At 31.3% G+C, this 14,359-nt stretch overlaps 1 protein-coding gene across 1 annotated transcript in view; it reads left to right on the forward strand.

Annotated features, from left to right (window-relative positions):
• LOC132564773 (coiled-coil domain-containing protein 60-like) overlaps nucleotides 1-12,912 on the forward strand; it is a 32,711-nt gene extending 19,799 nt beyond the window's left edge. Inside the window, exons 13-19 of the mRNA XM_060229404.1 lie at nucleotides 2,064-2,127; nucleotides 2,331-2,428; nucleotides 3,706-3,846; nucleotides 4,466-4,642; nucleotides 5,930-6,020; nucleotides 7,138-7,164; nucleotides 12,450-12,912. Of these exons, the coding sequence (XP_060085387.1) occupies nucleotides 2,064-2,127; nucleotides 2,331-2,428; nucleotides 3,706-3,846; nucleotides 4,466-4,642; nucleotides 5,930-6,020; nucleotides 7,138-7,164; nucleotides 12,450-12,824 (973 nt within the window). The 3' untranslated portion in view covers nucleotides 12,825-12,912. The remainder of the gene's footprint in view (nucleotides 1-2,063; nucleotides 2,128-2,330; nucleotides 2,429-3,705; nucleotides 3,847-4,465; nucleotides 4,643-5,929; nucleotides 6,021-7,137; nucleotides 7,165-12,449) is intronic.
• Nucleotides 12,913-14,359: the final 1,447 nt, after the last annotated feature.

The following is a 14,359-nucleotide window of genomic DNA, read 5'->3' on the forward strand; positions in this document are numbered from 1 at the left end:
TTTGGATAATTATTAATCTATAAACTGCCTTAACAGTTTAAGTACTACTGCAGTATTTTTAATATGTAGGTCAAATTTACTATTAAACAATACAAATTTCAATTTTAAAAAAATGATTTTTTTTTATGCTACTTCAATTTAGATCAAACAAATAATTCACTGAACCATCCTAACTCCAAAATCTATTTACAATCTGATGGTATTAAATTCATCTTAATCGTGTGTGCTAATAAATAATTGCAAGACAAAATTTAGATAATTATTAATCTATAAACGCCTTAACAGTTTAAGTACTAAGTATGTTTAGACTAATTCCCCATACAATCAATTTTATAAAATAAGTCTTTTTCAGATTTTTTATATATATTCATATTGTACATGATGTCAGGGAAAAAGATTAACATCTATCAAATTGAAACTTAAATTTCAGTCGTATACAAAACGCTATAGACTTACAGCTGTAATCATCATTTCAGATGTTTTCAACATTGACTCAATGAACCAAATATCATCCTAGATTTGACCATCATATTTCATAAACCTGTGCTCTGTTATTTTAATGTAAATGAAACTGTCCCTAATAATTTTACAGCACAGAAATTGTTATTTGAAGTGCAGGAACATATACAAACATTTCTTGCTTACATTTGATATCATTTTAAATCTTATAAGTTCACCAATTGGAAAGCATAGCGTAGGTAGCATAGGAAAGCGTAGGTTTTATACAAATAATTGTTGACGGAAGGACTCAAATAAGTTTGTATCACATAGAAGTTGTTCACACTGAATTTGGCAAAAAGGACGACATTTCAATTTATATCGTATTGCGTATCATCAGGAATCACCTTTACACTGCTTACCAGTAAATTTAGATATTTAAATCATTGTATCACAGGGTCAAGTCTTTATTCAATCAAAATTTTTCCAAATCTTTGTTTAAATTATACAAAAAATAATCTACAAATGTAACAGTTTATAAACTGAAAAATAACATACTCAAATTGTACCAAAATGACATTATTGCCAGATAACAGAATTTTTTTTCTATTCTTTATTTGACTTTTAAGATTTCTCTCAAAGACGATACCAGACATGCTGTTTAACTTTGTAAGATTTGATGGAATGTCAATACAACTCCCAACTTATGTAGATTTCACAATACTGGCAATAAATATACTGAAAATCAAAGAAACCTCAGTGTAACTGAGGGCTAAAGCTTGTTGTGAATCTGATCATTATAGAAACAGTTCTCTGTTTCTCTCTCATAGTCTTCCAGTTTACCAAAGGGATTTCTAAACCTTTCAGAATACAATACATTCAGTGTTGTTATGTAAAACCCACACCAGAGTTTTCATATTGCATTTAACAGAGGTCATTATTTATCTCAATGCCTCCGCTAGGAATCGAACCCAGGACCCCTGACACTCAACCAATTGAGCTAAAGAGAAATTCTCTCTAACCGAGTGGTATATTGCGGCTAGTATTTTACCAAGGTTACACTAACATTATTATATTAATTTAAATTACGGTAAATATTCCAATTGTTATTTGATAACAAAAACATGGATGTTAATTAACCTCTAGATTGTAATATCAACCTTTGCTTTTTGATATAATAATCTTGGGGAAAACAAATGCTGTATATCAGGAAATTTGCCCCCATTTAATTTTGCCCAGTTCAGTCATGAACAGAGAGGGCGAATTTACGATGAGGGCAAACATTTATTACATTTACATAACTCTTTAATATAATCTTCAGAGAGAGAAATGAATATTCTGCAAATTTGAGTATCATGGTACTAGGACAAAAAAAACCTAGAGTGAAAATATTACGGTATATTAAATAACATACAGTATATAATTGACCTCAGCTGATAAACGATGATTCATTGTTTGTATAAAGTATTTACTGTATATAGACCATGTTGGGTGTCACATACCGGTACATCCTTATTTCTTTATTGTACATTTTACGCAGAAATACCAGTTGGAGAAAATATTTAAATTTTGTAACGAATTTGTGGAAAGGAAAATATGAAATGTCTTTAATTCTGTCTTTGCAGATCGTCTGACATGGAAACAACAATACGTAGGAAATCTGCAAGACTAAAATCTACAGAGCTTTCAGTAAGTAATGATAATTTAAAGGAAAAGTAATGAAAAATTTATATACAATATGAAATAAACTGAAATTTAATGTAGTGTTCAAATGACATATACATGTACCTGGTAAATAGTATATAATAAAATAGATATTGATCACTCCTGTAATACCAGCACCAGACATATTATCAACCCATGGTATACATTGTGGCTTTGTCTTATTGTAGAAGAGTGTAGAGAAAGAAAGTTTTAGAAATTCCCAGACGCCAAGAGAGAGAATGTCTGCTCAGACGTATCGTGCAGAGGTGAATGTGAGACCAAAAAGGTAGGTCTGTGTGTACAGTTATAATGCTATACCAAACTGTGATATTATACAGTACAGTTCTGTAGAATTCATGCCATTTTACTTTAAACTTTTATTAAAAGGTTTCTTTCCAAACATTTAAATTACATGTGAGTGCTGCAAAAGCTTAATCTAGATTGAACAGCTGATTTCTCTTTTGCACTTCAGTCCAACTACCGTGTCCAGTTAGATTCACTACCAGAACTTCATTAAATAAATTGGCTCACTACTTTCCAAAATTAAAACTAATTTAACCTGACAGATGATGGCTACATTTGTAGAAAGCATCTTAAATAATGTGACCCTTTTGTAGAAATACTGTCTTATTTCTGACTTTCCAATAAAAATTTTAAGATGTTCTCAGTAGTCAAGGGAACCCTGTCTACATATTTTTTTCCATATTGCAGTATGTATAAGCTTATGCAAGTAACACATTTTTCTAGTTGTTTAAGGATTATAAGAGTCATGTCTGGCCAAAGATAAAACATTCAGTCGAACCTCATTCTCTCAAACTCATATAACTTGAAGACTATGTTAAATTCAAAGCATTTCATTGGTCCCTGCCTAACTATACACAAAAAATTCAACCTCTCTTAAATTGAATACTTGGTTATCTCGAAGTTCTCCCATGATCCCACTGAGTGTGAGATACTAAGGTTTGATATAAAATGAATTCCAGTGTAAAATCTCGAACTTTTGAGTTTCCATATACTTTTATAATGCATAGTTGTACTTATTGCCAAAAATAAAAATTTAATTTAGAACTTTGTCAGATAAAGGATTTAAGCAATTTTTAAAAATTTGCTTTTTTTGGTCAGTATGCAGTTATTACCGTAATATTTTTTCTTATTATGTGGCATCATTTCAATGCTTTTTAATGACAAGAATAAAAAAAGGAATTTGCTATTGTCATTGAAAAAAGAAAGAATAATAAAGGACAGCATAACAAGGGAATAAGAATATTTTTAACGCCTGTAGGACAGCAACATATTTTTTTTAATTTCTTTCTGTCACTTAACTTTTCATGATGATCACCAGAAAAAAAAGTTGAATTTCAGAAATTGTAGCTTCATATATCTGACCATCATACATCCTTGATTAAATATAAGGATGAGTTCATGCCTCATGTATAAAACAGCTATTGTAGAAATACGTTTAAATTGTTAGATTGTTACATACACTAAAATCACAAAACTCATTAATGATTTATAATAGAACTGAGAGACTCACTACCAATATTTTTGTTCAACGATACACAGTTCACCCCAGTTGCTTCAGTTCCATGCGAACCGTCCTAGTATTAAATATGGAAACCGAGTCAGTGAATGGAGCAACACTTTCCGAGAACTTCAGGAGGACAAAGCCCTTACCTTACACGACACACTGGAGAATATGGACAGGTAAGTTCACAGTAGACAGGTAAATACAATTGAACCTCATTATCTCAAACTTGTATAAGACCTTGTTTAATTTGATTTTTTTTTTTTTTTTCTGTTTTGTTTAAAAAGACTAGAAATATAAAGTAAGTAGGTTCTTACCTATAATATATTAAGTTGATGGACGGAACAGACTAAAATGTGCTAATTTTATGATTTTGCTATTTAGAGCTTAAATAGTACAATTATTAAAGATTAAAATAACGGTCACATCAAACTTCAGACTTTAAAGAAATAGAAATACGATTCAAGAGAGACTAGTTCATTCAGACAAATTTAACTTCATTGGCTAGAACACTTACTGATTCTTTAGATAATATTTACAAAACAGCGCGATATAACACTGCCAAAGGATTTACTTATTTACAAATAGTATAACATAAGTATGCCTGTCTTAAAACTTCACAGTTCACAATGTCAAGCTTGTTTTAGGCAATATTGACTAGTTTTTGTTTTGAAAATTCAATTAAAACAGAGAATTATATGAGGGTATTTAGCTGAGGCCTTATATGATTTAAGTTATGCAAACTGTGATATGTTGTTTTGTCAACTCGGATATACATTGTTCTGTTTTCTTATTCAGGCAAAAGATGTCAATATGCCAAAATAAGTTCATAGCTATCAACTCGAACCAGCAGGAACATTTCCACAGAGCAGTACGTCAGATGAGGGCACGGAGTGCTGCCTGCATGTATGGCAGCCCAACAAAGGAACAGATCCAAAGAAAGAAAGATGAAGCAGATCAAAACAAAGGAAACTGGTAGGTCAAATGTTGGCATCTATATTTAACAAAATTCTTCTTCTTAATAGTAATAAATGTTATTTATCATTAACTAGAAAAATAGGTATCCCAATAACGATTAATAATGGTTTAGTTTGTGGCATACTGTGGTGTCCTTCGTCTGTCCGTCCCTCAATTTTCCCTCCAATTTGCTACTAGTCATGAACAACCAAGCAGATTTTGACAAATTTTGATCAGAGGCATCATTTGGGGAAGAGGGACAGATTTGTGTAAATGCTAGGTCCCTGTCCTCTGGCAAGAGGGGCAGGGCCCAATGTCAGAAAAAAGAAAACCCTTTGAAACCTACTCCTTTTGTAGGAATGTTTGAATTTTGCCCAAATTTGGTGTACAGCATTTTTTAGGTGAAGCGTAATTAGTCTTGTATAAAAAGTGGGTCTGGGCTTCCTGGCGTGGAAGTGGCAGGGCCCCATAGAGGAAATAGAGCAAATTCTCTAAAATTCTACCCTTTTGAGGCAGACTTTGTATCCAGCAATATTCCTTTTTCACCAAAATATGATAGAATGATATGAAGATAATTAGCAAATAATGAGCAGAACACAATTTTAAATACTAATTTTAATTTGATGTGACAGACGTTAATCTCCATAGCAACAGAAATATGTACATTTTGAAAAATTGCAAGACTTTATGGTTTGTAGAAATTATTTGTGAATATTTTTCATAATAAAAGAAAGAGGTGGTTGTTGTGCTTAATTTCTTGTAATCTTCACCTAAATGCCACCTTTTTCAAAAATCTGGAAACAGACAGAAATTTTTATATTTGGGTCCTAAAATTCAAGAAAAGCGATCCACCAAGTCTGCATTCACACATTTCAAATGAGTAATTTATAGTGAATTCCACTTGAAACTTCTTATATTAAATTATATCTATTTTATATTTATATTAGTACCCTAGCAACGGAAAACATTGAAAGTGAAAAGTGAATCACGACATCAGCTATGTAACAAAATATATTCCACAGGAGAAAAAATCTACAGAATTTTACATTAAGAGATTCTTAAAATTTACATGTAGAAATTTTAAAAACAGAATTATTTCATACTGAATTATGCCCTTCTTCTGGTCAAACAAAAGTCTCATACATTCTTAATTGAATCAATTTCAGCAAACTAAACCAGATGAGTGATACAGGCCCTTTGAGACTCTTGCTTGTGAATGCGACTAGGAACATTCAGTTGAAAATTGTATGTTATATTTGGAGCATTGATACTTCATTTGAATTTTTTTTTTTTTTTTGTACTTAGGTATTCGGATTTGTTAAAAAATATACCTATGGAACTGCAAGCTAAATGGGAATACAAAAACATCATGTACAAGTTAGCACGATATGGATTGGTAAGTTATAAAATGTATACATAGGTAGTTAATATAAATATATGTGAAGTAAAGTATCATGGATTGGAAAATTTACTATAAAAGTGCTGAATAAGTGATGATTGATGATTAATGTTCACAATTCTTTTAAAATTAAGTGTGACTTTTTTGTCTTCAGCGAAACAGATAAGAAATCAATTATCTTGAGCTAATGAGCTTTGTGAGATTGGATTGAACTTACTTGATATGAAGTACACATTTCATTACCCATGGTATGGTGTTGTCTACAATAGTATTGTTTCACCACCTGAAATATCATTAAATTACTGAAAGTGATGCTTGTCATTTAGCTAATGACATGATAATATTTCTTAAGGAATAGCAAAATTTTCTCAGTCAACTTTTCAAATTTATGATTTTCCGTACAATTTAAAGAAAAATAATTTTGTATTATTTATCAGTGTGCTGAAGAAAGTTTCAAATTGTGACTTCATTTTCTGGAAAATGTCCCTGGAAATCTGAGGCCTATAGTAACTTTCTTAACTAATCTTAAATTTTATCATTCTTGTTGGGGGACATTGAAAACTAACTCCCTCTCACATCTACATACAATGTGGACAGGTAAATATTTTGAAGTACAAAGCTAAAAACACTCCTTGAACTCCGTTCCATGTCCCTTTCAACACAAAATCCTGCAAACTCTAATCTTTTCAGTTTACATAAGCGCCGTTCTGAGTCATTTCATCACCGTGGCAGATTCACCTCTTGGGTGATTTTTTTTATATATATCTGGTATCTATTTCACATTTAACACTTTGAAGTAAATGAAATGTATTTTGATGCAGAAAAATGTATTACGGTTTAATGCATTGTATGTTCATTTTGTGTGTAATGAATCTTGTAGTAAATAATATATCTTTATACCATTGTTATCATGAAATATTTAACGTTTCAGATTGAAGATGGTTTCCCGTAGTTTGAAGTCTTTATAACTTTATGATGCAATTTGTTAGAATGATATCATACACAGTCTTTTTTAAATCTTTTTTCTGATATCATGTGCATCCATTTTGAGTTTTATTTGCGTAATTATGGTTTTAAGAATGATATAAAATCTGTCTCCGTCTATCCACTGTAGCTGGAGGACCACAAGAAACGAAGGAGAGTAAGTCTATAACAATGATATGGGAATAGTGGATTTTTTTTTACATACATCACGCACTCCTTGTTGTTGTTGGTAGCTTCCTTCCATACCCTGGTTTGCAGTATCATTGTCAAAGTAGTAATTTTGTTAATTTAGGGAATATTTTATTTCAAAATATTATTTAAAGATCATTATCTAAACCTTGAATATTGCTATTATAACATAAAAAAAAAAAATTTTGTATGAATATATTGAAATAACATTGATACTATCTAGAGGCAATGAAATATTATCTGACAATAAAGGTTTTAGAATTTTTAAAATTAATGGACAATGATTTTTCTTCAAATGGATTTAACCAAAGAATAAATTAATTATATTAAATGCTTTTAACAAAAAACTAAAAACACTATTTCAAAATTTGTAATTTATTTCTTTATTGATTGATTGACATTTTTCTCCTTTTTTTTTTTTTTTTTAATTTTCAATTTTGTTTCAACTTTGCTTGCAAAATCACTTTAAGATAGTACAACAAACATTAGAAGTAGTGATACAAGGCCTTTTTTTAATACTGTTGTGGATGCTTTTTCATGCAGCTTGTATAGAACCTTCCAAATGAAGATTTATAAATGAACGTATAAAAATGTCAACATGCTTACAACATCTGGTTCAGGTATTTCTGATAAAGCATTTTAACGCTTTTAATAAAATGTAACACAAAAAATATATATGTGTATCAGTCTAACCAACAGGATAAAAACAATAACATGAAGTTTATACAGTTAATGAAAAAATCAATAATCTTTTATATGTTATGTTTTTCTTTTTCATCAATTGATAGACAAGCACAGTGTGTCCTATTTGATTTTGATGTCCATGCATGCCATATGTCCATCTACTCTACATTGGACTGAATCTCTGTCTGTTGATTCGGCTGTTGCATGAAAAGACGCCGATATCGTAAAAGAGTTTCATCCCAAACCCACTCTCGTCATTGTTAATATATATCATCATGCTTTCAATTCATCTTATCTTTATTGGTATTCAAGTCCCAGTTTTTATGTGGCTCTTGTTGTGTGGAGAGAGAAAACCAACAAAGAAAACTCCATACCTTTTCATAATTTTTTTCTTAAAAGTTATTTTTTCGTCGACTTCTTTCCCTCTTTTGATAATAATGGAGCATATATTTGAAACGTATTCATTTATCTTATTTTTTTTTTTTCTTTCCCTGAACAAACAATTGTCAGTTTCATGTTATGTTGGCCTGCATCAAATCATCACAGAGATGTTACCATTCTTATCTCCATGTACCTCTTCATTCAATGTTACGACCCCTCTTTCTGGTTAAAGATATTACGGATTCCACTAAAACATTATTCTTGTTTTGGAAATTATTGGTTTTGTATGAACATCTTGGTGGTAAGCCAATCGCAGTATGTGGTGGTTTAAATTCTTGTCATTATCAGCATTGCAGTTTATCTCACTACACATAAAGGAATTGGTCCAGATTGTAAACATATCATAAAAACATTAAAACTTTTATTAAGATATTCAAATTCTAACCAGACCGTTCTCTAACATGATGAATAACAAAGATACAAGACATTAGTTGAATGTAACAGATACTTGTTAAGTTCAATTCATTTTTTCGAAAGTATAATTTCAGGCAAAATGAGATCTGTCTACTCAACAGAGCTAATGCTTACTGTTTATAACATTCGACTTGAAGTGACTATTTTTTATCTTGTAAATGAAGCTACATTGTAAATACTACCTGTTGGTATTGCGTTTTATGAATAATCGACATCTATAAAAAGAATATTATTATGTTTCGAAATTTATTAAGCATCGCATAATTAATACAAATATTTGAATCACTGTCAATATTTTTTAACATTCTAAACATCAGTAACATTTCTATGAAGTCATTATAAAATCAAATCTGCACAGGCATTAGTTGTAGTAATGTTTACAATAGAAATGCTGTTCAAAAGGTTTCCCTAGCCTTATGCAAATTTGCTTTCAGATTTGTGTTCCAGCCTTTCAGATTCTTGACACAGCGTTCGAAGCCTGGATTTATAGGAAATTAGAAATTAACAAAAATTTCAACATTTCAGGGCTGTACGAACATGAGTTATGTCGTCTATATCAACATATTTTATGTTTTTGTATCATTGACTTTTGTTTTATTCGGAAACATCTTTGAATTTAATGTTGATATGAATGCATTAATTTGTTAAGAACTCATTGTTTGTCCTCCATCGTGCCTGCATATTTTTACATATGATAAAAGATGCTTAGCAGATATTTTTTTTAAAAGTTTTAAATTCCAGTCGGTTTAGTTTACAATCTCTAGCGTGTGTGTGTGTGTTTTTTTTTTTTTAACATAAATGTACATTAACACAAGTACTACCTACCTCCCTAACAGAACCCTCTAGCTCGTCGTCGCAGTACCATCATCCAGGTAGTACAGCACTCCACCAGCTGGCGTTATCCATGACGTCATGAACAGCTTTTGTGGCACTTTCACACATGAGCTCATACAACAGCATTTCTCTCTTTCAAGCTTTCTCTAGCAAACATGAACATATGCTGCAATCATATATTTCTAACCTCATGCATCTTCCAAAATGTTTTAACATTACATATTTCCTCTAACAAGGCCAAGAACTAGTATTTTTCATCTTTAATTTATGAAAAAGTAGTTTCATATAATTTACATATATTCACAAAGATTAAAAGTGTGGTATCCAAACAGCAAGTGAAAATGTGTAGAATCAAGTGAACGTTGGAACATTTATTTTTACCAAATGAAAAATTATCACATCATTTTATATCACCAACGGAATAATTAAAAGAATATAAAAATGCCCTGATTGCTATGATGGCTTGTTGGAGCACAGACTTGCCTGTTTTAACATTTACCAAAACATTTTTTTTTTCTTGAACCCTCAGTGAAATATCAGAACTATCCAAAAACTCTTTTCATTGTTATTATTGGCTCTCAAATTGAACCATCCGTTCTGAATACTTAACTCATCTTAGGTATTGTATGATTTCTTGACATTAATTACAAATTTTTTCTCATTAAGACATATCTGTCTCCTCGTTATTCTCTTCACATGCATGTTTCTTCTTTCACACTCTGGAAATTTAGACCAAATTATTGCATGATGTCTCCAGCGTTATGATGGTGGAACACTTAAGAATTATGTTATATAAATTGCAATCTTGATAGATACACTTAAATGCATGTTCTCTCCAGAAATGGTGGATAAATCTGATGTTATATCTTCATTTCTCAGCGATGTAATCTCTGTTGTAGAAGTGGATCAGACTTTGTAAAATTACAGTATTGTCTTACCCCACAATTACATAAAAATTAAAACCTTTCAACGAGTTTTTAAATGAAGGCACATACTTTCGGCAGAAACCAAGGAGGTCACTTCAGAATGATCAATGTTTTGATATTAAGAACCCTGAATATTATCTCTTATAGTTGAAAACATATTAACTTAATTAAAGCTATACAGGGTTTGGTATCTACTCATTTTTCCTTCCGTTGTATAAGGAGTGAAAGAATATGCTGATAGTACGAAACTTTTGACGAAAACTCGCTGATGGTTCTGTATGCTTACACTGTAGGAATTTTATAGAACACTGAATGTTAAAAATCATTTCAATGTGTTTTAGTTAGGAAGCACGTGTGGCTTATTAACTTACATTAGGATAAACAAAAACAAACGAAAAAAATTTTCAAGACTATTTGATACACATTGTTAAAAAACAAAAACCGATTTGAAATTATGTGAAGGCATTGTGTTTTAACCCTTTCGGCGCCAATGGCAACTAAAGTCGACATGCAGACAGGCCGCCGTAGGCGACTTTGGTCAATAAAGTTACATATCATTATTATTAGCCAAGATATGCTTGTTTCAGTAATGCTGCCATTGTTTTCGGATATTTTCCGGAAAATATTTGGCGCTGAGCTGTACATTGTAAGAGATAATTGGTGCCGAAAGGGTTAAGTATGCTCGTTTCTTTTTATGTCCCCACCATTTTATTGGAGGAATATCAGTTCTGTCCCATTCCAAATTAATTAATTTCTCCACAGATTTGGCTCAAATTTACTCATTTCTTTTATAGAATAATTACCAAACCCTTCATCGGTCAAGGATCAAGTGTCAAAGGACACATTTGACAACTTTTGCAAGTTCAGCAAAAACAAAAAAATGATACTTTCATGGGATTTTTAGAAGTTAAGCATTATGACATGCTAAATGTACTGTACATGTTGTCTCATCTATTTGATTTTTGAAACAATGATTTTGAATTTTTATAATGTAGGATCACAATTTGTATAATTACTTTGGTTGTTAAGTCATGTTTAATATATCAATGTTGATACATATATGTTGTAAGATTCGGTGTGTATCTTTGGTCAGGGTTATAATATGTGTTATGATATACAGCAGTTTATAATGGTTTAGAGAAAAAAAGAAACCAGGAAAACAGGATTATGTCATTATATCACTTCACAAAGGGTAAAGTTAGTTCTTACTCATCAACAAATTATTTCATCATTAAAAATCCATAAATACAGGGAAACATCAGGTAAATTTTGCTAATATGTAGTTCAGTAAATAAGTATCAACAGACACACCTGTTAAATAACATCAAAGACAGGTATACCACAGCTAATGAAAGGCTATATTAGTTGATTGCTGGAAGTTTATATCAATAAAGTTTCGTTGAATTTGGACCAAAAAAAAATAAATGAATTCAAGAATGCTTTAGCAAAATTATGAAATAGATAATTTCTAAGGATACTTTTGTTTGCTATTGTTTACAAAGTTTGATGTTCGGCAAATATGACAATGGTAACATGTGGGTCATCAAATATGCTCATTTAGATGCAATAAAAAAAACCAGTAATCAATGCGAAAACATTTTTTTGAAAATACCCTATATAAAATGTTGTCGATTTCAAATATCACTGATAAAAATGTCTTTTAAACGTCACACTATAGATAATGATTTATAAATTAATCCCATCTGAAATGTCTTCCATCAGTTGCTTTAGAACATTTGGTTTATGAAGTTGAAAGTAGGTTTAAATAGATATTTGTAGATGAGTATTTGTGAATTTTTACATTATTTTTAAGTAGAGTCTCCCATAGGCATTCCTGTATTATAAAATATGAAAAAGGTACTTGTGACAACATTGTGTTTACCAAACACTTTGTTTACTTTGTGATTCTTTATTTCCAATATGATTTTAAATTAATATTTTACCTATTTGTCAGATGGAAGGTTCCGGTCAGCAGCACAGCATGCTGAAGTTTATCAAGGTGCTCGGAACTCTCAGGGAATGGGAGATTTGCAGTCCTGACATCAGTGCTGCCGTGGAGTTTGCACGGGAAAAAATTATTGACATGAGTATAGAAGATTTTGAGGCATGGTTCCAGACACAGTTCCCAAAGGTTGTGCGACCTCAAACAGCGCCACCTAGAAGTGATAAGAAAGAGGAAAATGACAGTAAAAGTCGGGACGGACGTACTAGTGTTACAAGGTCTTCATTTACTGTCCGAAATGCACAGTCTGCTTCTGTAAAAGGCAGAAATGGGGCGCCACCTTCTGCTAAAAACAGGAATGCCAAATCTGCGGTATACAGACGCTAACGTTTTAAACATTCTTTATCAACTCCATCGTTTCATATGCCATCTTGTTCACTGCCAGCCGTCATAGTGTTGATGTAACTGACCAGTAGTGACCACATAAAACATATTCTTTAACTGACTTGTTTGAATGGTAAATGACCAATTCATTGTGGATAACTTAATCTATTTTGATAATGTATCAGGGTGGGGGTTTTCCAGTAAGTTTGATATGCAAATTAACACAATGTAGGAGATAGACCTTTGTGTAGTCATTACTTGTTTGACAACAAAGCCTGTCAGGTGGAGCAGTGGTAATGCACTTGCTTTTCACCTAGACGTCCTGGGTTCGATTCTCAGTACGGACATGAAAAGGTAGAGGTCACCTGCCTGACCACCTGGGTTTTCCCCACTGAGTACTCAGGTTTCCTCCTACAGTAAGACTCCTCAAGCACTTCTATTTGGGCCAACAAGAGTGATTAATATAAGTTAGAAAAATATTGCAATTGTTGAAAAATTAACGAAGTTTATTTGACAAAGCCTGTAAATTTATGTCAGCATATTTTTAAGAGAAAAGGGAATTTTTGTTTCTGTGAAAAAAAGATAGTTATGAAATAATGAAAATGAAATCAGAATATTTTTTTAATAAATCCAACATTTGCAGATTAAAAAACCAGGATGTGTAAAATCATATTGCTTATTTTTTTAATAGATCACAGAAGAGAATACTATAATAGTTTTTATTTTCATATTTATTACTGTAATGGAGACAACATTTATACTCTGTGTATTTTTGAAATACACGATTATTCTTAATTTGATTGAAGTGAATAATTTGGGTATCCTGACCAACCCAGCTGTGCTAATACCATTTTTTTTTTTTTTTTTTTCATATTTAAGCGGCACAAGTGTTGTATGACAATATATGAAGAAAAAATACACAAAATAATTAGAAATGAATTGTAGCTTTGAATGCTGGTTTTGCCTCCCGGTGTTTTAACCTACAAATGACATGATGATATCATTGATTTTATTCATTTTAAACATAAATAACTTTTGAAAATACATATGAAGAAGTGCAGGTTCACCTGAATGCTGGCATTGAGGTAAACATAAATTTTGTTCAAGATAATTTCCAATTGTGGAAAACATTCACAAGATTTGTCAGCTTGGGGAAAATTTATGATTTTTGTCCAAAAAATTTGAAAAGCATGGCTTCATTATACTCTAACCCTATATCTATATTAAAATGACACTAAAATATGTCATTGAGTTCAAGCAGTTTTTTGCACTGCATGCATGCACGTTGTATCAAACATCAGAATCAGTAGCTGACATCATGAGGTGGTAGTCCTAGTCACGAAGGTGGAAAACAAAACACTTTTGCTGTGATGCTAAACCATATGCTCAATGTGGGACCATGATGTTATTTTATGTTATCATTGAGAAATTTGAAATTCCGATTTACATTGAATTCATATTAATTGAACTTTATACTCTGTATGACGATTGTATATCAAAAATGTTTACTATTGTTAAAAAATCTATATTTGAATATT

The sequence above is a fragment of the Ylistrum balloti genome, unplaced genomic scaffold, assembly GCF_031769215.1.
Source record: "Ylistrum balloti isolate Yb309-2 unplaced genomic scaffold, AGI_CSIRO_Ybal_v1 Utg369680, whole genome shotgun sequence".
Lineage (NCBI taxonomy): Eukaryota > Metazoa > Mollusca > Bivalvia > Pectinida > Pectinidae > Ylistrum > Ylistrum balloti.